This window comes from Alligator mississippiensis, chromosome 1 (assembly GCF_030867095.1).
Source record: "Alligator mississippiensis isolate rAllMis1 chromosome 1, rAllMis1, whole genome shotgun sequence".
Classification (NCBI taxonomy): Eukaryota; Metazoa; Chordata; order Crocodylia; family Alligatoridae; genus Alligator; species Alligator mississippiensis.
Window position 1 is genome coordinate 478,157,454 of NC_081824.1, and position 24,371 is coordinate 478,181,824.

At 62.2% G+C, this 24,371-nt stretch overlaps 1 protein-coding gene across 2 annotated transcripts in view; it reads left to right on the forward strand.

Annotated features, from left to right (window-relative positions):
* The first annotated feature begins 651 nt into the window (after positions 1-651).
* PDE2A (phosphodiesterase 2A) overlaps positions 652-24,371 on the forward strand; it is a 93,402-nt gene continuing 69,682 nt past the window's right edge. Inside the window, exon 1 of one of the 2 annotated variants that reach the window (XM_059723072.1) lies at positions 652-809. In XM_059723072.1, the coding sequence (XP_059579055.1) occupies positions 702-809 (108 nt within the window). In that variant the 5' untranslated portion in view covers positions 652-701. Of the gene's footprint in view, positions 810-3,601; positions 3,682-24,371 lie in introns of those variants that run through there. The other variant, XM_019499025.2, reaches the window with a different exon arrangement.

Here is a 24,371-nt window from a genome sequence, read left to right on the forward strand (position 1 = left end):
GCGTGCAGGGGGAGGCACAGGACCTGCGGGTAGCAGGGGGCAACACCCGCCCCAAAGGATGGGAGAAAGGGACACCGCTTGCCCCCATGTTACAGATGGGGAAACTGAGGCAGGGCTGTAGCAGAGCTCAAGGGCATGGAGGGTGCTTATGGGGGGGCTTTGTGGGACTTGAGGGCAGGGGATGGGCAGCAGGGAGAGAGGAGGCCTGGCCCCAAGCTGCTGCCAGTATCCGGTCGCCAGGCACATGTGGATTTGTGCCTCACAGGGCCCAGGCTCTGTGTCCGTGAGGAGACTGGGGGTGTCTTTGTGCCTCAGTTTCCCTGCTCCTCTTCCAGTGGTGGGGGATGGCAGCGGGGGGGGGGGTGTCTTCATGCCTCAGTTTCCCCACTCCCCTTTCACCAACTCGTGTCTCCACTGACTCGTGTCCCCCAGAGCCCGGCTGCGTGTGATGGGGTGGGGTGTGTGTGGGGGGGTGCCTCCGTGCCTCAGTTTCCCTGCCTCTTTGCCCCGGCCCGTGTGCCGCGGGCGCCCCGGGAGCGGCCGGCAGGTGCGGGCGCGGGCGGGCCGGGCCGGGCCGGGCCGGGCCGGGGGCGGGGAAGGGGCGGGCCGGGGAGGGGCGCGGGCCGGGGCCGGGCGGGAGCTGCTCGGCCGGGCGATGCTGGGCTGGGGCCGGGGCCGGGGCCGGGGCTGGCGGCGGCACCATGGTCCTGATCCTGCACCACCTGCTCATCGCGGCCGTTCAATTTTTCAGGCGGGGCCAGCAGGTCTTCCTCAAGGCGGACGATGCCCGCGGCTCCGAGGCGCTACAGGTAGGAGCGGCCCCGGCCCCGGCCCCGGCCCCGGCCCCGGTGGGGGGATGCTCGGAGCCCCCGGTCCCCCGCGCGCCAGCCCAGGGGCACGCTCACACCCAGCCCCGTGCACCTCGTATCCAGCCCCGTGCACCGGCCCCCAGCCCCCGGCACCCAGCACCGTGCAGCCAGTACCCAGCACCGTGCATCCAGCACCGTGCACCCGGCACCCAGCACCGTGCAGCCAGTACCCAGCACCGTGCATCCAGCACCGTGCACCCGGGACGCAGCACCGTGCATCCAGCACCGTGCACCTGGGACGCAGCACCGTGCATTCAGCACCGTGCACCCGGGACGCAGCCCCTGTCCCCCCGCACCGTGCACCCAGCACCGTGCACCCAGGCGCTGGCCCCCAGCCCCGCGCATCCTCCCGCACGACAGCTCCTCGCGCTGCCCCGGGGGTCGCTGCTCGTTGCCGGTGGCCCCGCAGCTCCCGGGCGCCGGGCTCTGGCTGCCTCCGCGCCTGGCAGCGCACGCGGGCTCCGAGCTGGCTGCGAAGTAACTTCAGCCGGGGGGGCTGCGAGCTGGAGCAGCCGGAGTGAGCCCCGAGCTAGCAAAGCCCCCCTCCTGCAGCATCGCTGGCCCGGCCCCCACTCCCCCCATGCCCATCCTCATCCCCTTCCCTGGACCCTGCCCTTGGCAAGGGCAGGTGGGCACAGGGAGCTGGCACCTCCCAGATGGTTGCAGCTTTGGTGCCAGGTGCCAGCCCCTCTTCCCTGCTGGCGGAGGCTGCACCATGGCAAGGCTCCCGGTGGTTGCTAAGGGTGCCCGGCTTCGGGGAGGGGGTGGAAAAGGCTCTTGCCCGGTTTGCACGCTGGTGTTACGCGCACACGGTGATAGCTGGCTGGCTGTGCAAAGTGCTGCACGGCAGCCAGGCCCTTCCCAGAGGGGCATCCAGGACGTAGGGATCAGGGAGCAACAGTTTCCTGGCCCCCCAGGAGCTCTGGCAGGGCGAGGTGGCAGGGATGCACATCAGCGGCCGCACTGGGGGTGGGAGCCCCCAAAGCCACGGGCCGGGGTGTGTGCTGTTGCAGGCGGACCCTGGAAGGCCCTGATCCCCCGCCCCGCTGCGCCCTGCTGCAGGCAGTGTCTGTGCGCTGGAATTTGTCTGCCCGCTATGATCAAACTCAGATGGCGCCAGTCCCCTGCAGCCAGCAACTGCTCTCCTGCAGCTGGCGGTGGAGCCGGGTCTCTGGACAGCCCTGGCATGGCTGAAGCCTTCATCCGGCACTGCCAGTGCCATGTAGGGATCAGGCAGGACAGACCTGCTTTCTGCGGAGGGGACTCCGAACAGCGCGGGGTCGGACTTCTCCCAAAGTGAGGCAGAGGCTGCAGCGACTTGCGTGTGAGGCGGGTTGAGCCCAGCCAGGGTGGGGGAGGCGAAATCGGTCTGGAAAGGATCCAGGGTGGGGAACAGGCTCCTGCCCGTCATCGGGAGATGCAGGGGATGCTGCGCTGCGGGGTTGGAAAGCAACCGTCTTGCGGAGAGCATGTGGCGCCTGTATTATACATGAATGCACATGCACAGGGCCTGCATTACACGTGAATGCACACACGCACACATAATGTCTGTATTGTACATGCACACACGTGCACATGCACACACTGCCTATACAGTATTGCACGTGCACACACAGGTGCACAGTGCCTGTATTGCACATGAACACTCATGCACACACGCGCACACACACACACACACTGCCTGTATTGTACATGATGGCATACACACACGCACACCCAGTGTCTGTATTATACACGCACACACACACATGCACAGTGCCTGTATTATACATGAATACACACACACACACTGCATTTATTATATGCACGCACACACACAACAGCTACATCCTGGTGGATTGTGGTCTGGGAGCTGTGCTACGTGCGTTGCTCTAGCAGGGGGTGTGGGGAGCTGGAGGCAGGGGCGGTGGGGCGAGTCCAAGGGTAAGTGCCTGGTGTCGCCCTCTCTGCTGGCCCCGGGACAGAGCGAGCACTGTAGGCAGCTGGGGGATGGCAGCCCGGACCCTCCAGGAGAGGCAGAACAGGGGAAGGATGGTCTAGTGCTACGGGCAGTGATCAGAGCTTTGGGAGACACGGGTTCGAGTCTCTGCTTTGCTACCTGTGTCTTGTGTGACCTTGGGCAAGTCCCTTAGCCTCTCTTAACTTTGGTCCCTGTCTGAGCAATGGAGTCTTAGACAGAGAGCAAGAAAGAAGGATGCTCGCATGCATGCGGGGCTTCATGCCAGGTTCCCGGCTGCTCTCAGGCCTGGGGCTGGTCAGATTCGGGTGTGGGTGCCCCTTGCCCAGCAGCTGGGCCGAGCTGTGGGCAGTGGGTGATGTGGTGCTAAGGGTGTCTGCTCCCGTCTCCACCTCCGTGCCGATGCTCCCCATCCTGAACAGGGCCCTGGCAGAGGGCCTCCGCACAGGTCCCTTCATTAAAAGGCTCCTAATGAGGGGATCTCTAACATTGCTCCTGTTGCAGGGAGGTCTTTGGGGAGGCAGTAGCAGGATCGGGGCCTCGCCTGGCTGGCGGCAGGCTCAGGCCGTCGGGTGAGGACACTGCAGGGCTCTGTCTTGGGGTTCTCCAGGGTTTCCCTCTTCCCTGTGACCTCCCTCCCCGGCCCTCGTCTCGCGTGTGACGCCAGCACCCCACCCCGGCTGCTCCCAGCGCTGAGGTCGCCCTGGCCGCCCGTCCGTCCGTCCGTCCATCCGGGCCTGGAGGAAATGGGCAGGCCGGCGTTCTGCCTCTCGCAGGGACGGCACGGCTGGCCGGGATTCCTGCAGCGCTCGCGGCCGGGGATGGGCTGTGAAGATGGGCGGCCTCCAGGACAGCGTGAGCACGAGCCCCTTTCTCTCGGGATTGCTTCTGTCCCCAAGCCCCCCGGACCCTCTCCCCTCCTCATGCTCCTCCCTGCTGGGCTTCTTCTCCGTGGCTGTCTTCCTTGTCCTCCTCCCGTCCCTCTGTGTCCCAGCCCGCCTGGGGTCTGCAGTGTCCCTCCCTGTCCCGGGTCGCATGTCCCTTGCCATGTCGTGCCAGTGCAGGCAGGGGTGGCACGCGGGGCTTTCCGGGAGCCATTGGGCCAAATCCTCGGCTGGTTCAAATCCCCAGGGAGAGCAGGGGGCTGGTGCCGATTCCTGCCAGCTGCTGGGACGGGGGCTTGGGGAGTGCATGGCAGGGGCTCAGGACAGCCGCTGCCCAGCTGTGCACGACCCCAGGCCCCCATTAGCCTTGGAGGGAGGCCGTGTGAAGCCATGAGCTTGCTCTCGGGCCTGGGAAGAGAAGCCAGAGGGCTCTTGGCAAGGGGTGGGCACGGTGTTTGCAAGGGGCAGAGCTCCCTGAGCCCCTGGTCTGAGCCCCTGGGACGTGCAATAGGGCTGACTCATTGCTGCTGCTCCGGGGACAGGAGGTGGGGCCCGTCCGGTCCTATCCCCGCCACGTCGTGGTCCCCCGTGCACAGCGCTGGCCCCCGTCAGAGGCTTTGAGACATGATGTGGCCTTGGCATCACTCGCACAGACCCCCACATCACTCAAGCAAGTGATGCTACTTGGTTCTCCCCCCCAGCTCAGCCCGGTATGAGCCTTTACCCTGAGGTCTAGGAGCCTGCCGTGCTGGGCGCTGTACATGGGCAGAGCCTGAACAGATGCAGGGGAGAGTCCTGAGACCTCAACTGCAGGCAGGGAAACTGAGGCACAGAAGCGTGACATCCATGAAGTCTGCCAGGGATCCTGGCTAGTGGGACCTGCCAGCCTGGGTCTGCTCTGGCTCTCTCTGCTTCTGGACTCTCAGGCAGGACCGAGTCGGGGAGGATAGGTGATGAGAGGCACGGGGCTCTGTCCCCCTCCCCTCTGCATGGCTGCGGCTAGCAGGAGCCCCTTGCCCTATTCTTTTCCTCCCCTTTGCTGTGTAAGGAGAGGGGAAGGAAAACTTGGCAGGAGCTGAGCCAGCCCTGCGGAGGGAAGGATGGGTGCAGCTGGGAGTGGGAGCAAGCGATTCCCATGCAGGCTGCTCTGACATCTACCCCCAGCTGAGTCTAGGGGCTTGCAAAAGGCTGCCACCAGGTCCTGCCACCCTGCTCGAGTCCCTGCCACCAGGCTTCAAAGCTGTCGTGGGCTCTTATCTTCTCTTGCAAGCTGCAGGCGAGGGGGCCACAGCAGGGCTTGGCTACAGATAGGAGGGGCCCCCAGGCCTGCCCTGGGCACTGGGCTGCCTATAGCGTATGCCCCTGGGTCTGTTTGCAGCTGCTTTGGCTGTGATGTGAGATGCAGCCGGTTGCAGGACAGCAAGGGAAGAGGCTGGAGGCCTGCATGTGGGGCTTTGTGAGCTGCAGACAGTGCCAGAGCCACAGATCCAGATCTGAGGGGGCTTGGTGGCAAACGTGCCCCATTGCCTGCATCTGCAGATGCCCAGCAGCTCGTGCTTGCGTCCGAGCTGAGGCTAGGCTTAGCTGTGCCATGCCTGAGGTCACGTAGCAGGTCGGTAGCAGAGAAAGGTCCCTAGTCTCAAAGCTTGAAACTCTGCTCCAGCCAGCACTGCTGCCAGGCATCACTATCCCCTGGGTGCTGGACATGCACCAAGCTCCTTGCCCCAGTTGTCTCTGGCATCAGTCAGGGCAGTAAGTAGCTCAGGTGTCCTGGCGTCTGGAAGGGGAGCATGTCTCTGTGCCCCCAGCCTGACTCCCCGCTGCCCAGCCCGCGTGCAATCACTGTTCGGAGCCCAGCTCGGCCCGCGCCCGGGCTGCGCTGGTTGCCATCTGCGGCCCCGTCATCCTTCTTCCTCCCTGCCTGGCTGGGCCGAGCCCCGATGCAATTACCAGCTGACACCCCCATGCATCACAGCCTAATTGATATGTGTTAGCAGCCTGGGCAGACAGGCCCTAATCTAATCGGGCCGAGCAGGGCTGGCGTGGTGAAGGCAGAGTTGCATGCCTGTCTGCTGTGGGTGCTCAGGTGGCGTGGAGGCCCCCGCCGCGCCTGGGACTGGATGGCGTGTGAGGATCCTGAGGTGGTGGGTCTGGAGGGGGCAGCTCCCAGAGGTTTTGTGCAGGCTCTGCTGGTCCCATCTGCGGTGCCAGGGCTGCCTCCGGCTGTGCACATGTGCTGTCGTCCCTGCCCTAGCTCCTTATCCTCTGACTTCTGCCTCCTTGCCAGTCCCTGGGGTGGGCATCCGGGGGTCCCGAGCATGCTCAGATCCCAGGTGCTGGTGCAAAGTGTGCCCTGAAGCCCCCCTGCTTCCTCTGGGTGACGGTGTGTCCAGGAGCTGACTTCTCCTTGCTTTTAGGAGTGCAATGGGCTGTGCCTCCTGGCTGTCCCCGAGCCGCAGTAAGGAACCCAGGTGTCCTGAATGCCATTTCCACCTCCAAGGGCTACCTGAATTGGTTTCCAGCAGATGGTTTTCAGGCTGAGACTGAGGGCGGGCTGGCAGGGGAGGTGGGGCATTAGCCGCAGGGTCTTCAGGGCTAGTAAGGTGAAGCATTGTGGCTCATGGCCTAGTAGAGATCGGGACTGAGCCCTGCAACCCCAGCAGCAAGACCGCCGTCCCCATGGGTCCCTGCAGTGATTGACACCGACCCGTGTTAACATGCCCGGCCCCCGGCTCCCTTCCCCGGTGTTTTACAACTGTGTTTCCTTAACAGATCTAATTGCATTAGCGAGGCAGCCGCCTCGGTAATTAGAGGCTCTGCCTGGGATGCATTGCAGAAGAGCCATTTGTCTTTGGGATGCGGTGTGTGCAGTTCTGTGTGCAGGGGTGTGTGTGTGGATGGTTTCACGGGGTCTTTTCTGAGTTGCATCCCTGGGGGGAGGGGTGCATCCCTGGCTGAGAGAGCAATGGGCTGTGAATCAGACCTCTTGGGTTTGGGAGGTTGGAGCAAGGGGGCTGGGACTTCTCCCCACACCCCCCATAGGACTGTCGCTGTGGGTGGGATCAGGATGGCTGGGTCTGTCTCTCTGGGACATAGAGACCCTCTTCTGGGGTACAGGGCGGCAGCGCCCCGTGGGTGGGCAGGCAAGAGAAGTTATCCGTGGGCATGTGCCCACCCTGCTTTACAGCTCTGGTTGGCCAGCTTTTCTCCCCAGGGTCTCCCTGACCAGCACGCTGCGCCTGGCTGGCACGCTGCACCCAGTGCACCCCTGGGGACAGGCTCAAGCAGGCGGCAAGGGGAAACTGAGGCACCCAGTGCGGGTCCACGATCTGCCCCAGGCCTCACCCTGTGGGGCGGGGGCCGATCTGGGAGCAGAACCCAGGTGTCCTGAGTCCCCGTAAGGACATCATTAGTGCCAGACTGAGTCACACTGGGTCCGTCTAGCTTGGTGTTGCACCTCCAATAGTAGCAGGCATGGATATTTTGCAGGGAGAGCATCTCCAGAGGGGTCTGTCCCCTATGCACCACCCTCCCCGACATCCACCATCTGTTGGGTTAGAGATGCCCAATGCTTCTGTTCGATAGCCACGAGCAGATCGATCCCCCGTGAATGTATCCGGTCCCTTGCTGATCCTGGATCAGCTATCCGCCTTCACCCTGTCCTGTGGCAGTGAGTTCCACAAGTTAACAACATGTCGCATAAAAAAAGGGTCCTTTTTCTTGTTCATTTTGAACCTTTTAATATTCTAGGACTTGGCGAGCAGCAGGTCTCCATTCACTTGCTCTATGCCCTTCGTGACCATATAGACCTCTGTGCTGTCCCCCGTCCGCCTCCTCTTCTCCACACTGAAGAGTTTCCCCACTTTGTCCAGAGGCAGCTGCCTTTCTAGTCCCTCATTTTTGCTGCCCTTCTCTGTCCCTTCTACTACATATTTCTGGAGATGTGCTGACTCCCCCAGCCGGTGCTTCCCACCCTCCGAGGAACGGTGGAACGGGATCTACCCCCAACCCAGCCATGGGCCTGATTCTGCCCTGCCGCTGCATGCGGCCCCGATCCAGCCAGAGACCCACGTGCCACTGGCTTGGAGGAGACCGAGTCTGCATTGCTGCGGACAGAGGAGCTGGGGGCTCAGATCCTTGTACTAGGATGGCCGCCTACCTTGCACGGCAGGGTGCCCGTTGGAGGCAGGCCAGCGCCACGGCCAGTCCCAGCCGCACTGTGTGGGGCCGTGCTGTGCTCTGCTATCCTGGCATTCCCTGCTGCAGCAATGCCCTCCCTGCCAGCCCTGCCTGTGCCCTGCAGGTGGTACACCCCCCCCCATGCCTCAGTTTCCCCATGGGGCTGGCCTGGAGCCTTCTCCCCACGCTGTATTTTGCGCAGAGCCTGGAGCGTCCAGGGCGGCGGGCACAGACTTCCCAGGGAGTCATTTGTCTCCGCGTCAGCATCGTTTCCTCCCGGTGACACAAACACATTAGCAGGGTAATAAAGGGGAGGAAAGGGCCGGGGACCGTGGCCGCACACAATGCCGTGCTTGGACGCGGGACAGAGGCAGCGCTGCAGGCACGCCCGGCTTCCTCCCCCACCCCCGGCCGGCCGCAGGGCCCCCATCCGCCCAGCTGGGGTGAATGGCCTGGGGTTGGGGGGACCTGGACCCAGGTCGCCACTCCCTGCCTCAGTTTCCCCACTCTGTCCAGAGGCAGCTGCCATCCTTCTTGGGCCCTGTTAGGCAGGGGGTGGTTTGTACAGCGCCGTGCACGCTGGGGCCTTGATCTCCAGGGGCTGCCAGGCATGGGTTTGCGGTGCTTTCTGCCAGGCTGTTTGCGGGCAGGGCTGAGAGCCCGGCGGTGCTGGGCTGGATCCCCAAACCCCTTGGAAAGGGCCGAGCTCGCAGCATCTTCTCCCTGATGGACTCACCGCAGCCGAGTCCACGATCAGACCGTGGCACGTGGCTTTCCAGGAGCCCAGGCTATGCAAGGGGGGAAGCCGAGCCCTTGTCCAAGGCATGGCTCTGAGGCTGAGCACCCAGGAGTCCTGCTCTGCCTGACCCCCTTCCTTATTCCTTTCCTGCAGCCTGAATGAGCTGCCTGCATGCCAGGAAGGGAGCCATGGGGGGACCCCCGTGGCACGAGGAGCTGCCAGGGCCGAGGGAGAGGGAAGGGGTGAGGCTGTGGGGGTCAAGCCCCAGTCCCAGGGTTCCTGCTTCCAGCCCCCGTGGCCTCGGGTGCTCGGAGAGCCTGCGAAATTCCCCTGTGCCGGAGATGGGGCCTTTCTTCTCGCGGCGCTGAGACATGTCGCACGTAGGTGCTGGCACCGACCCGCCAGGCACGGGGCTCCCCTTGGGACGGGGCTGTGTGCGGGGCAGGCCACGGCCCCCGGGGTGGGCAGGGTGTAGGGGGTGGGCCGGGGCAGCCTGGCTCTTGGGACTAGGACCTAGCCCTTAATCAGGTGCCAATCCGGAGTCACTCCATTATGAGCTGTCTGGGCCTACGTGGGCACAGCGGCCAGGAAACAGCAACAACATGCAGCTGCAAGGGCAGAGAGGTGTGATCCCAGCATGAGATCTGCAAGATGCTTTGGTGCCCTTTGTGCCTCAGTTTCCCTGTCTGTAGTATGGGTACAGGGCCCTCTGCCTTGGTGCTTTGCAAGGGCTGCCAAGAGGGCTGGGTTTGCCTGGCTGCTGTTTTGTCATCTGCTCTGGATTCACGCTGAATGCCAGGCCGGTACCCCCGTGTCGCATCTGGGCAGGCTCCAGGAGGGTTTTGCAGGCTGTGATGGAGATGGGGTGGGAGAGGGGATGGACCTAGGGAAGGAGTGAGTGAAGCAGGCAGGGAGCAGTGGATGCGACGGTGGGATACGGGCCAGGGGAGCTGGGGCTGGCGTGGAGGCCGGCTTCGGTTGCATCCATCCCCAGGCGTTTGTCGCCCAGTCGAGACTCCCGGGATGTCCTGGGCGTGTGCACGCATGATTTGCACAGCTGCAGCCACGTGCGCTGTATCGGAGCTGTCCTGGGCGTGTGCACGCATGATTTGCACAGCTGCAGCCACGTGCACTGTATCGGAGCTGTGCACGTGTGTGTGTGTGTGCACACATCTCCAGGTGCATGTCCGTCCTGCTGGTGTGCAGAGCAGGCACCGCCCAGCCCCATGTGTCTCACCAGCCTGTTGTGTCCGGACGTCCCTGCAGGCCCGTCGCCCCCTGTCCTGGCCCATCCCCGCCTGCCCAAGGAGAGGAAGCGTACAGCCTGTGACCTGACCCTGGCCCCGTGCATGCTCTCGCTTCCTGCCATGAAGGGGTGTCCGGCCCACGACACTGGGTCTGGCTCCGGCTCTACCCAGGGTGTTCAGCTCCTCAGCAGATTCTTGCCCCTCCAGGCAGGAAGGTGAGAGCCGTCGATGCCACTCATTGCACGGGGAGCTGGGTTTGGGCCCAGCTCCGCTACTGCCTTGCTGGGTGGCCTTGGTGCAGTCACTTAGCCCCGCTGTGCCTCAGTTTCCCACCACAGTCTGGGCTGTGAGTGCAGACCTTGCAGGCCTGGGCTGAGCATGGTTTATGACGTGCCAGGGGGATGCCAGGGCAGGAGCTGGGCGTTTGCTTGCACATCTTCTGGCCCCTGTCTCTGGTGATATCTTGGGGCTGTTGTCGTAGATGAGGGAGAAGTGGCTTGCCCAAGGTCACAGGCTCAGTTGCTGGCAGAGCTAAGGCCAGGACTCAGGACTTCACAGCCTGTGGCTTCAAACCATGAGACCTTGCTTTCTCCTGGCGTCTGGCCCAGGATTGGGGCCCCAGCACCTGGAGCAGGCTCTTTGTAGGGCATTCAGCCTTGCAGAGCTTGCAGCCTTGCAAGGCAGGGGTTGTTCTGCCACCAAAATGCAGCTGCCTCTGGGGGGGAGCCTGCTGCACCGAGCACCGAGCCAGCTCCTCCTACCGAGCTCGGGGTCCTGGGTTCAGCATTTCAGCTGAACTGAAGGTGGTGGGGGGGGGGGACCCCAGCAGCCCAGAGCCCCCCAACTCTGCTCCAGGCCTCTTCCTCACAAGGGAGAGCACCCACCTCAGTCACGGGTGATCTAAGTGTAGCATTGCCCAGGCTCAGTCCAGCTCCCATGGTTGTCACTGGGAAGATGCCAGGGCTCGGCCAAGTTTGGGCTGGGAGCTCTGCCCACGGGGGCAAGGAGGGCCTAGGAGGCAGGACCCCGAGAGAGCTGTCCCGTGGATGGGTGCAGGTGCGGGAAGGACAGGGTTAACTCATTCCTCCTCTCCCACCGTCCCTGCATGCAGCCTCGGCTTCGGCTGAGCAATTTCTCATATTCCTGTAATTTCCACTGCGCGCCGCTAATAATCACAGCCATTAACCCCCCCGCCGGGAGCCGGGCCCGGGCCCTGGAAAAATTAACTATGAAACACTGCTCTATTCTCCAGACCTCACGGGGCTGGTGCAGAGGAAGGGGAATGGCAAGGACCCTTCTTTATGGTCCTGCTCGTGATGCAGCTGCTTCTGGGGTGGGATGCCTTGGGTATCAGTACTGCCATAGGGAGAGGGGAAGGGGAACATGGGTAAGCTAGGGGCTTTATGTGGGAGGAACCTTGCATGGAGCCCCTGCCCGTAACCCCTGGCCGGGCTGGGTCCGGCAGGGGGATTTGGTTGCATAGTTAGCCGGCTGCGTGCAAGGGTTGCTTTGCTAATTATCCCTTGAAGCCTCTTGTCTCTCTTCAAGTTCTTGGCATCCGTCGCATCCTGCGACAGAGAGATCCGGGGTTAGTTGCGGGCCGGGTGAGAGCAGAGGTGTTCTCTGCCGGGCCAAAAGGCAGCCACTGCTGGGGTGCAGCCAGGCAGGGCCGTGGCGTGGCACCCGGCTCAGCCTTTCCCACGCCTGCGGTGCATGAGGTTTTGGGGTCCTGGCTGCACCCCTATGCAGGAGGGCTCCCGTCCAGCCTCTAGACAAGCCCCGCTGCCGGGTGATAGCCCTGGGGCTCATCCCATCTCCCCCCCGCGCCTGGATGGAGACAGGTTTTGCTTGCGGTCGGGCTGCCCCTCTCACTGCTCCCGGAGTCTTGCACCCTCACCTGCCATCCAAGGCCTCGACTGTTGTGGACAGCCAAGGCACCTGCCCCAGGTATTCCTGCTAGGACGGGCCGGTCGCCTCTGTGCCCTGCTTCGGAGATGCCTGGGTGCCCCTTGGTTTGCTATTCCAGGCTGGAAACTGTCTCTCCCCAGGGAGAGGCCCAGCCATTCCCAGGCTGCTGGAGGTTGTCAGCTGCTGCAGAGAGCCTGGTCCCAGGCGCCCGCACCGTGCCAGTCTCCATCACCCAATTCATGTACTGTTCGCAACCTCCGTTCATTGCCTGTCATTTGAGCCCCGGGGCCTGCTCTGCACTCGTGCCCCCGTACCAGCTTCATCCCTCGCCTCTGCCCCCTCTCCCATTTCTCCTTGTCCTTAAAATGCAGTGCCCAGAGCTGGCTGTGGGTCCATCACCTCCCGTGCACTTGGCATCTTTGCATTGCTCCCTCCTGCTCTGCTTGCAAAGTACCTGGACACCCAGGCTCTTTCTCAAGGGTGCTGGTACCCAGCCAGCGACCCTCCTCTGCATGCACATGTCCTTCCCACAGGGTCTCCCTGTGTGTTGCTCTGGATCGAGATGGGTGCAGACCGCAGCTTTGCCAGTCCCTGTGCTACATGCAGGACGGCAAGGCAGCCCTGTCCTGTCTGACATTCCCTTGGGCACCCAGAGCCCGGGCTGTCGTGGCAGCGAGCTGGCGCTGGCTCTGAGCAGGGTGCCTGGCTCTGCTCGGAGGATAATTGGTGCATGGGATCGAGACAGGGAGGAGAGACATAGAGAGCCCAGCTAGCCCTGGCAGTGAGCCCCTGGCAGCCCTGGGCATGGAGGGTGACTGCCACATGGGAACTTGACCCTGTCCTGGGCCCGGATGGATGGAGACGAGCCGGGTTTTACGGAGGGAAGGGGGGCAGGGATGAAGCCTGGGCCCCCAGCACCAGCCCCCCGCGGCTCTGGGGCTTTGTTAGCAGCCGTCTATGAAAAGCGAGCCCTGGACATCTTCTCTGCCTGCGTCCCCGAGCAGATGGAGATCCTAGCAACCGGCGCCGGCAGCCACGGCGCCAGCAGCCTGCTAATTATTATTCATAATCAAGGCAAATTAGCCTCGATTTTCGGGTTGCCGATGGCTGTTCCCCACTCCCTGTTCACCCTTCTCTTCCTCCCTGTGCGGCTGGCGGCCGGGGGGGGATGCTGCCCCGGGAGCTGTGGTCTGCAGAGGGAGGCCCACACCCTCAGCCAGCTCCGCTCCATGCCTCAGTTTCCCCATCCTCGGTGATACAGGCAAAGCACCCCGATGCCAGGGGTGACCCCAGTTCTGCTCATGCCACCTGAGCTACGGGGCAAGGCCACGTTTCCTAGCATGGCCTCTGCTCCCCTGGACCGTCCCGCTCCCCCATTGACTGAGGTTGAATCTCTCGTGCCCACCTCTCTCTGGAAGCTGCTCCAGGTGCCATCTCCTGGGGGTTGCAGTGGGTGGGGAGTCTCTTGCAAGCAGCCTGCCCTACAGCTGACTCCTGGAAAGGGGCTGCCCGCTTTCCCGTCCTGCAGGAGCCCTCTTCTCTAGGGAGGACCCAGTTGGTGCTGCAGGGCTGGGCATGGAGATGACCATGGTATTTCCGTGCTTGCCAGGCTGTTCCTGCCATTGTCTTGGCTCCTCTCCTTGCACTCAGCCCCAGAGGTGGCTGCCTTCTGGTGCTGGGCCAGCATCCCCTCCCTGTCCTGGTCCAGGGGAGAAGATATCTAGGAAGCTCATTAAAATCCCCCAGAGCCCGAGCGGGCTTGGGCCAGGAGACAGGAAGGCGAGTGCCCTTCCCGGGAAAGCCTTCCAGGAACACCGTGTCCCGCCGCCGCGCTCTGGAGCTCTTCCTCCATTATGAGTGCAGACCCGCGGCTCCTCTCCCTGGCCTCATAGTAGCTGGAGCCCCCTTGGATGCCAGGTTCGGGCCCTGCCGGCCATGGCAGTGAGTCCCTGGCTGTGTTCCACCCCAGAGGTGGGTGCATGCCACAGGGATGTGTGCATGGCTAGACGCTTGCCCCCCGGGTCAGACCGTTTCTCTGTGCAGCGAGTCATGCAGCCACTTCTGGCAACCGTGGCACCAGCTCCTGATCAACACCCCCGTGCTCTGTTGTCTGCTGCATCCTAGTTGACCTGCTCCCCGCACCCCTCCGGTCCGAGCTGAGGCCCTCCAAGCGGGCAAGGGGGCACTTAGGAGACCCCATGCCCAGCATGCACCCACCCAGAGGGACAGTGCGAGGTGCCCTCAGGTCTGCCTTGTCCCGCTGTGCCTGGCTTGATTCAGAGGTGGGCTGAGAGGTGGCCGGGAAGCTCGGTAGGGCCGTCGACCTGGATGGGGTCTTCCTGGGCACGTCGCAGTCGGGCTTGCTGATGGGCAAAGGGGGTCGAGCCTCCAGGCTGCTAGCCATCCTGGTCTGTGAATATAAGCACTGTTCCCACGGGAGAGAGCCCCCGGCTCCCTCCTGCACATCTCAAGGCTTTTTCCAGGCTCTTCGCAAGCATCGAGGTCCTCAGGCAGAGAAACCTTGACCCAGCACGGCTGCAGACCGACCCCTTCCCGGTGTGTCCCTGTTCCCCTCTGCCCCTCAGTCTGCCCCTGTCCCCTGCATTGCTGCTGTCTGGCCCGTCTCGCTGAGGTTGACAGCGATGAGTGAGCTGCTGCTGTCTCTGCCACTGATGGCATCTTATGGGCTTAGGCACATCACCCAGCCAGGCACTGTGAGAAGCATCCCCCACCCTTGGGTGCCAAGTGCCCCGTGTGGGTGGGTGGGTGTGTAACGATGGGCTTTGGGCTCTTGGCATGAATCCAGGGGCCAAATTTCACCCTGGGGCAGCTCCTTTGGAGCCAGCATGAACACCCCTACCCTTAGCCCTACCCCTACCCCTAACCCTGGGCCTGTTTCCTGCCCGGGGACGTCAGCACTGGCTGCTGCAGGCACACGGCCCTTTCTCTTGACTCGCTCTTTCCATCGGGGCCGGGCAGCTCCCTGCCCCCCGCTGCGTGGATTCATCATGGGGTATCACAGCCCCCAATCCCCCACTGAGCGCGGCCCTGCCCTGTCCCCCCCGCCGGCCAGGCGGACAGCTGAGCACGCCGTGCATCCACCACCCGCCTCCTGCTCCGCCTTAATCTTGGTGGCCAGAAATAAGTGCCCGGGCAGGCTGCAGTCAGCTGGCTATTTTTGGAGGCATCCAGCCTGCCCCCGTCAGTCACCTCCGGCTGCCCGTGGGCACTGGGCTGCCGCCTACCCCCTCCTCGTGGCAACCGGCAGATACTCTCTGTCCATGTGCTGCAGTGGGCACATCCAGTCCATAGACTTTGGAAGGACCTGCCGAAGTCACATCCAGCCCTTTCCAAACCAGCCCGGACAATGCCATTGCCCGACCTGTGAGCAAAACTGCAGTCATCCCTGGCGCAGCACCAGGCATCACACCTGACTGCCACAGGGAAAGCAAGGGGACCACAGCTGCCAGCTCCTGCTGCTGCTGATGGAGAGCCCACCCCTTCCCTGGCATCTGTCCCACTGCTCTGACAGTGAAGTTTTCCCCGGGATCTGATCGGTGCTGCCCGAGGCCCTGCGGGACAGCTCCTCCCCACCTCCCCTTTGTCTGGGCGTAGCATTTCGGTGCACCCTTATCAGCAGCCTTGTTGCACCACGGCCTCATGCATGGCGGGGTGCTGCGATACCAGGCCAGGCTCTGCGGTTGTATGGAGGCAAGCAGCCGGCTACCACGTGGCCACAGCCCGCTCTGGCACCGAGCACACGTGTGTCCTCCAGCGGGCAGTGAGGTGGGACTGGAGGCTGCAAAGGTCTGGGCTGAAAGGGCTGAGGCTGAGTGCAGGTGGAAGGGGAAGGGCTGGACTGGCTGTAAGGGCCGGGGCATGGGGCAAGGGGAGTGGGTTGTTCATCCTTGTGTGCCTCAGTTTCCCAGGTGGTTGAGCTAGGATGTTCCTCTTGTCTGTCCTGCCCGTCCCCCTATGCAGGTCGAGCCCAGCACAGGCGGCCCCGGTCTCGTTCGCAGCATGGCTGGCTACCGCCAGCAGTACTGGAGGCCACGGGCGGGCAGTGCTCATGGGCATCTGGGGCAGGCAGAGTGGGGTGAGCCAGCCCCTCACTCGCTGGCCTCAGCATCCCAAGGCAGGCCTGATCCTGGGGCTTGCTCTGAGGTGCACATGCATGTGCATGCCTGTGAGTGTGTGCCCATGTGTACATGTGATCACATGCACACATGTGCATACATGCGTATGTGTGCATGGCTGTGCACATGCAAATGTGTACATGTGTGCATGCATGTGTATGTGCAAGAGTGCACACACTGTGCCTGCAAATGCATGTGCACACGTGCAGGTGTGAGTGCATGCATGCTCATGTTCGCACAGGAGCGGACGTAGGCATGCGTGCACGTGGGAGCACGTGCGCACGACTGTTTGACAAGCCACTTGTCTGCCCCCTCCGGCCCTTTGTTTACCCCTCCAGTAACAACTTCCTCCCCTTCCCTTTGCCAAGCCCATGTGTTTCGGGAGCGCGCCCGCCCGCCTGCTCTTCTCCCTTATCAGCAGTTTGTTAGCAGCCGGTGGGCAGGCCCGTGTTGTTCCAAGGAGCGCGTGACGTTTCGGGCCACGGGAAATCCTTGAAGGGGGTGGCTGGCGGCCACCGCACCGCCTGTCCTCCCCGACAGCAGGACATCAACAGGAAGCGGCCTTGACCGTGGGTCCCTTGTAGGGCCGGAGCGTGGGAGGAGGGGGCAGGCGTGCGGCAGCTCGGGCGTTGGAGCGTCTGCCCTCATGGAGGCACCTGCCTCGCTGACTTTGGCAGCTCTTGTGTGGAAGGAGCATGCTGAGGCTTCTTTATATACAGCACTGTGCACAGCCCGAACGGGGCTCTTTCGGGGTACGACCAACGGCGTGATGGGCAGCAGAGCACTCGCCTGTGGCTCGGGACAGCTAAGACCATGCACATTGGCCCGGCTCAGTTTGAGCCTTGATTCCCTTCTTAATAAGAGATGGCCTCCCGGTCACTCCAGGGACCGTGGTCTCCAGGCTGGTAGCTCTGACCCCGCCGCCGGCTGGCCTCGAGTGCACGCAGCTTGTGCCCCTGCTTAGCGAGGTGCGGCCCCGCTCCCTGGCGGGTGCAGGAGCCCAGGGGTTGCCGTCTCCCGCCAGCGCTGCAGGAAGCTGCGGTTCCTTCCTCCGTTTCCTCTCCTGATGCAACGGGAGGGCAGGGCGAGGCTTGGGGCAAGGCCCGTGGCGCTGCCTGCTCCCAACGCTGGCACAGCGGAGCTGGGGCCACTGTCTGCAAGCTGTCCCGGTTGAGCCAGGGAGGGTGACTGGGCTGTGCCAATGCTCCTGCTGGGACTCAACCCTGAGTGGTCCTGGCTAGGGGGTCTTGTCCCTCTGCTCAGGGTCAGATCGATCCCCGTTTTTGGGGCCAGGGAGGAATTTTCACATTGATACGGACTGGGCGGGTTGCCTTCCTCTGCAGCAGGGGCACGGCCTCTGCCTGGGATCTCTATGTGTGAACAACCGTTGCAGCCGCAGGACGTTGGTGACCGCGATCTCCCTGCTTTCCCCGCGGCAGGGTGGGGCGCAATGCCTGGTGCTGTGCCAGGGGCGACTGCGGTTTTGCTTAGAGGTCGGACACCGGGGGAAACACAATTCCTTTCGTTAGTTTTAATCTCACTGCCTGCTCGTTTCTCGTCGTGATCCCCAGTTCTTGTCTGGGAGAGTCGATCATAAATCCCTGTTGCCTTTCTCTGTGACCTTTAGCGTTGTGCAAACCCGTCTCCTACCCCGCATCAAGCATCTCTTTTCTAGACTGACCGGGCCTGGCCTTTTCAGTCTATCCTCACGCCTCCCCATTGCATTAATCATCCTCGCTGCCCTTTTCTGCACCTTTTCTAGCTCTTCTGTCTCCTCCTGCAACTGCAGGGGCCAGACCCGGGTGCCCTATTCCTGGTGTGGATGCACGTGCTCCCTAGATGCAGCAGACGGCTCGCGTGGGCATTGCTCAGTGTCTGTGTGTGGTCATGGCTCGCCAAAGCATCCCCAGTTCCCCATGGGATGGGCACTGCCCCGTGCAAATGGGGAGGAGATGCAACAGCCATCGGTCACCAGGCGTCTGAGCATGCCCTGAACCCCAGCGGGGTCAGGAAGGTTTTCGTAACATCGTGGGCTGTTGACCTGGCAGCAGCCGAGGCTGCCCGTCTTTAAGGGACCGATCCCCACAGCTGCACAGCCCTGGCGTCGGCGTTGCATGGGTGGGAAACTGAGGCACGGGGAGAGCTGAAATCATGCTGCTCAGGGCATTGGCCGGCATCCTAGGAAGGGGCCAGCGACAGAGGGGTATTGTCATGGAGATGGTACCCAGATAAATGCATGAATGGCTGCTGGGGGAAAGCATGGGGGGGAGTGAGGCACTATAGGATCGCACCTGGGATTTTCCCAGCATGCTTTGGGGCAGACCCATCACCTTGTGGGAGGTGGTGGGTGGCAGGGAGCCGCATGCAGCCGGCAAAGGGGCCAGGCTCCCATCTGGCCTCTCGCCATCCCAGGCAGACCCCCCTGCCCCCTTCCAGGCAGGGATCCGGAGGTCCGGGGGGGCTGCAGGCACGACCCCTCTCCCAGTCCCCCCAGCCACAGGGCGCGGAGCTGGTGCTGGTGAAGGCATCTGGGGGGGAGGGAGGATGAATCATCTCCCGCTGGTATTTTTAACCGCGCTCCAGATGGAGCTCAGCCCGGCGCGCGGTGACGCGGCGTCGTGTTGCTCGCAGCCTGTTGCTGGGGCTCAGCCTATTTCAGGCTCCCCCTGGGAGGGGAGGAGCGGGGGCCGGGGGTCTCTGTCTCATTGCTCTGCTCCCTGCCGGCCCCCGGCCCTGCACCCCGGAGCAGGGCCTGGCGGCTGGGCAGCGAAGGGGCTGCCCCGCGTGGCAGCACCCCTGCCCCAGGGGTGCTGAGAGGCCACGGGGAAGGGCTGGGAGCAGGACCGAGCTGCCCAACCTCCCTGCTGGAGATCTTCCTATGCCCACTGCTGGGGTGCCCCTCACTCCCGACCCGCAGCCCCCGCCGGGTTAGTGCAGGCGAGCCTACAGCTGCACCGGGACTTGTGGCAACGTCCTCTGATGTCCATCTCAACCCCTGGGCCTGGTTCTGCGGTAGCACCCCCACTCTGCTGAGCCCCAGCATTTGCACCGTCTGCTGCTTGCAAGCTCCTGTCACTTCTTCCGTGCTGTCCTTCCTCCCCTGGTTCGGGCTCCCTGGTGCTGGGTTTTCCGGGCAGTGCCCTGCAGACCTGGAAGGTCTGGACTGCCCCTTCCTGGCATGGCTAGCATGGTCCAGCCCCTGCCAGCCAGCCAGTCCCATGGACAGAGGCTCCTAGCAGTGACCTGGTCTTTGGCTCCATATGGACGTTTGCCCGACAGACTTCCAGCAGGAGCATGGTGCGTGCGAGGGGTCCCAATCCTGTGTCTTGGACCTCCATAGGGGCCCTAGGTCGCTGCCTCCCAGCAAAAACCCGGTGAAAAGGGCGATCTGCTGAGAGCAGCAGAGAGTGTCTGGTGCTTCCCAAGCTTTTGGGCTTTGCAGGTTGTCACATGGGGCTAGGAAGGAATTAATGACATTTGCAGCAGCACAACGTTGGCTGCTGCCGTCCCCCTGCTTTCCCTGTGGCCAGTTTGGGGGCTCTGGGAGACTGGGCAAAGGGCCTTGTAACTGTGCGGCTGGGTTGATGGTGTAGTTTCCAGCCTCCTTTAGACAAGCCCGTGTCAGGGGTGGTTTGAATGGGGGGATGCTACTGCCTCAGACCGGGGGTAGGATGTGATGTGACCTCAGCAAGGACCCTGCCAGCCTGGCTCTGATTCTGCGCTTGTTTTTTGTTAACACCCGTTTGCCTTTGGTGCCTAACGACCGGCAGAGCATGCAGTGAGCAGGGCACGTGGGCCACGTGGACAGGAGGGCAGAGCGAGATGCTCCTGGACACCATGTGCTCTGCTCCCTGGGGCTGCCACGGGCTCTGTGCTGTGAGGCAATGCCCACACGTGAAGGCCCCAGTATGCACATGGCTCACGGGCCTGGGTCGGTCCATGCCGATGGCTGCCCGCCGGGTGCAGCTGCAGAAAGGGAAGTCCGCCCCCGCCGTGGCTGGCTCTTGGCAGGCAGCCCCAGACGCCTAGTCCTCACTGCCAATCCTCCGTGTGCGTGCCAGCCCAGCTCACATCTCTGCCCTAGGGCATGCGGCTCCGTCCCACCCCTCCGGCAGCCTTCCTGCCGCCTCCTGCATCGTCTCCCTGCTTTGGTGCTCCAGCTGTTAAACAATGCAGCCTTCGAACTCAGCAGCAGTGACAGCGCCCAGCCCCTCTTAGGGACAGAAGCACCCTGCAGAAGCAGCTCATCAGCGACCTGGAAGATGGCAGAGTGCACCCTTAGCAAGGTGGCAGATGACACCAGCCTGGGGGAGTAGTGGATACACTGGCAGGTAGGGCTAGGATTCAGAGTGACCTAGACAAACTGGAGGATTGGCCAAAAAGAGATCTCATGAGGTTCAACAAGGACAAGTGCAAAGCCCTGCACTTAGGATGCAATAATCCCATGCATCGGTGCAGGCTGGGGGTGATGGGCTGGGCAGCAGCTCTGCAGAAAAGGTCCTGAGGGTGACAGGGGACAGTAAGCTGAACAGGAGCCAGCAGTGTGCCCTTGGTGCCAAGAAGGCTACCGGCATCCTGGGCTGTATTGGCAGGAGCGGTGCCAGCAGATCGAGGGCAGTGATTCTCCCCCTCTGCTCAGCACTGGGGAGGCCACATCTGGAGTCCTGTGTCCAGCTGTGGGCCCTACTACAGAAAGGATGTGGACACATTGGAGAGAGTCCATTGGATGTGATAAAAATGGTTTGGGGGCTGGGGGACACAAGTTGTGAGGAGAGACTGAGGGAATTGGGTGGATTTAGCCTACAGAAGAGAAAACCGAGGGGGGATTTGATAGTCGCCTTCAACTCCCTGAAGGACAGTTGCAAAGAGGCTGGAGCTGGGCTGTTCTCAGTGGGGGCAGATGACAGAGCAAGGAGCAATGGGCTCAAGCTGCAGCAAGGGAAGTTGAGGTTGGGGATTAAGAAAAACTTTATCACAGGAAGGTGGTGAAGCACTGGACCAGGCTCCCCAGAGAAGTAGTGGACTCTCCATCCTTGGAAGTTTTTAAGTCCCCGCTAGACAAAGCCTTGGCTGGGATGATGCAGCTGGGGCTGGTCCTGCTCGGAGCAGGGGGTTGCACTAGATGTGACTCCTGAGATCCCTTCCACCCTCATTGTCTATGATCCTATGAATTGGGTCCTTGGGTCCTGTCTGCCCAGGGATGGTCATCTGGATTAAAGGGCGAGAGGGATTGAAGTTTCATAGTTGCATAGTAGTTTCATAGTTGGTAGGGCCGGAAGGGGCCTGAACAGATCATCAAGTCCGACCCCCTGCCATGGGCAGGAAAGGATGCTGGGGTCAAACGACCCCGGCGAGGTGGCTGTTTAGCCTCCTTTTGAAGACCCCCAGGGTAGGAGCCAGCACCACTTCTCTTGGAAGTTGGTTCCAGATCCTAGCTGCCCTGACAGTGAAGTAGTGCCTCCTGATGTCTAGCCTGAATCTACTCTCAGTCAACTTGTGGCTGTTATTCCTCATTACTCCTGGTAGTGCTCGGGGGAACAGGGACTCCCCCAATGCCTGCTGGTCCCCCTGACCAATTTGTAAACAGCCATCAGATCCCCTCTCAGCCTTCTCTTGTGGAGGCTGAACAGGTTCAGGTCCCGTCGCCTCTCCTCGTAGGGCCTGCCCTGCTGCCCCTGACCGTGCGGGTGGCCTCCTCTGGACCCTCTCCATGTTGTCCACATCCCTCCTGAAGTGCAGTGCCCAGAACTGGACGCAGTACTCCAACTGCAGCCTGACCAGTGTCACATAGAGGGGGAGGATCGCCTCCTTGGACCTGCTCGAGATGCATCTGTGGATGCATGACAAGGTGTGGTTGGCCTTCCTGACTGCATCCCCACACTTTCTGCCCATGTTCATTTGACATCAGTAATGACTCCAAGATCCTTTTCTGCCTCTGTGCTGATGAGAAGGGAGTTCCCCAGCCTGTAAGTCTGCTGCTGGTTCTTCCTCCCCATGTGCAGCACCTTGCACTTGTCAGTGTTGAAACCCATCCTGTTCTCATCCGCCCACCCCTGTAACCTGTCCAGATCTAGTTGCAGCCTGTCCCTCTCCTCCAGTATGCCCACTTCTCCCCACATCTTAGTGTCATCTGCGAATTTGAACAGGGTGCTTTTTACCCCCTCGTCCAAGTTGCTGATGACAATGTCGAACAGTGCGGGTCCAAGGACCGAGCCCTGGGGGACCCCACTGCCCACGTCCCTCCAGGTCGAATGTGACCCGTCCACCACCACTCTCTGGGTGCGGCCCTCCAGCCAATTTGCAACCCATCCTGCTTTGAGCAGGGGGTTGGACTAGACGTGACCTCCAGAAGTCCCTTCCAGCCCTTGTTTTCTGTGATTCTATGAAAGGAGGCCTATTGCACCCAGCTCTGAACCTGGATTCATCATGACAGACACAAGGAAGACAGATGCACCGTGATTACTGCTCTTGCAGTGTTTCTTCCAAGTTACATCAAGCCACAGTTTGAAACAGCTGTGCGACAGCCACTAAAATACTGCACGGGTTGTGACCAGATGTGTATGAGATAGCCGCTCCCGATTGCCCCCCATGCCGCTTTTTTTGCTCATCCGTGAAGCACCCCTTCCCTCCCTCCATCTCCTGAATCATCTTGCTCCCTTTTGGGAGCGTTTCATCCTATTTGGGACAAGGGGCTCTTATCCCAGTCTAAGAGTAGACAGTAGCAGCAGGCCTTCTGGTGTAAATCCCCAAGCTGCACTTGGGAAGGGCATAGCAGGAGGGACGATAGCCCCCATGGAGCCGGCATGCTGTGGCTGGGAGTTAAGGAAGGTGTTATGCATGTGGTCGCCGTGTCCAGCCTCCCCTCTCTGCCATCCACCAGGCACTGAGTGACCGGGGCGACCCTTCAGAGGTGGCAGAAACAGGCCTCAGCCATCAAGTGCCTTGCACAGGTGACAGCAGAGGTGGGCAACCTCTGGCACACGAGCCACAAGCGGCACAGGCAGCTGATGCGTGTGGCACACGGGACAGGCTGCTAGCAGGGAGCGGACAGCAGAGCAGCAGATCGTCAGGGGGCATGGGGCCAGGAGCAGACAGCAGAGCAGCAGCTCGGGCAGGGCAGACCGGTTCGGCCACATCGGATCCTGCTCGCAAGGCTCCCACCAGTCTGTAGGAGATGGCGATTCACGTTCCTAAGGGCCGTGGCCGTCCAAATCCTGCCGTGCAAAACCGGCCAAGGTCAGGTTTCTCTGGGTGTCTCGCCTCTGAGGCGCCTCTTTGGATTGACTCTCTTCTCTGTACAAGCCTCGTTTGCCTGGGGCCAGGAGCTCACCCGGGGGCTGTACAAGTGTGCGGCGGCAGCAGTCCTTGCTTCTCGACGCGTGCCGTGCTGTTCTCCCGGTGACGATGCCCGCGAGCAGCGTGGGTCCCTGTGGATGCACCGACTCCTGCCAAGGATAAATAGCAGGCAGGGCCAGGTGGGGAACCGAGGAGGTTTGCTTCTGCGTGCTGCCAGAAAGTGATAGCCTTTGAGTGGGTTTGGGGGACTAGGCGGGGGCAGAGACCCGTGCCGGACTGGCCAAGAGCCCTGTGTGAAAGGCGGGTTGGATGGAGGGCGCAGAAGAGACCATGTGAGGCTGTCATGAGCTGTAATGAGGGCAGTTTCTCCCTGGGCAGCTGGACATGGAGATGAGGCCAAGCTTGGTGCCAGGCTCCCTGCTCCTGTGTGGCCCCTGCACCCACATCCCCCTGGAGCAGCAACCAGGGGCTCCTGGCCCCTGCGGGGAAGTGGGCACTGGTTTGCTCCCTGCTGCCCTGTGGTTATTAGGACTGGACGACTCTGCCATCCCAGATGCCCTGCGAGCCTAAATGCCCCGCAGGGTAGGAGAGGGTCGGCTGGGCATCTGAGGAAGTGGACTGGAGCCACTGGGCTGCTCTCTCCCTGTCACCCGTGCATCCTCCCATCCTTATGTCCTCCTGTCTGAGCAGCTCTGCCCTCACCAGGGATGCAGCCTGAAGCAGGAGCATCTCTGTCCAAACCACGGTCCAACCTCTTAGCAAAACTACCGCCACCCCCAACACAGCGCCAGGCATCACCCCCGATTCTGCCACGGGCAAAGCAGGGAGACCGCGGCAGCCAACATCCTGCCGCTGCAAAGGCTGTTAATAGATGCTCAAGCCACGTGTTTCTTATCTCTTATCCAGGTTCGTGATGAGCGTCTTAAGTTTCCGCTGGGGCACATCTGTGCCAGCGGCTGGATTAGCATCCCCCAAGCCATGTCAGGTGCTGCCGTGGGCACAGACAGACGGAGATGCAAGCTGGCATTTAATCTGGGAGGCATTCCTCTGCTAAGCTGGCAGATCCCGCCAGCCCTGCCTCTTACCCCCTTCTCAAAGCAGAGCACTGCCCAGGGCTGGGAGAGCCGCGGCCCCTGGGGGAGGGCTCCAGGCCCCC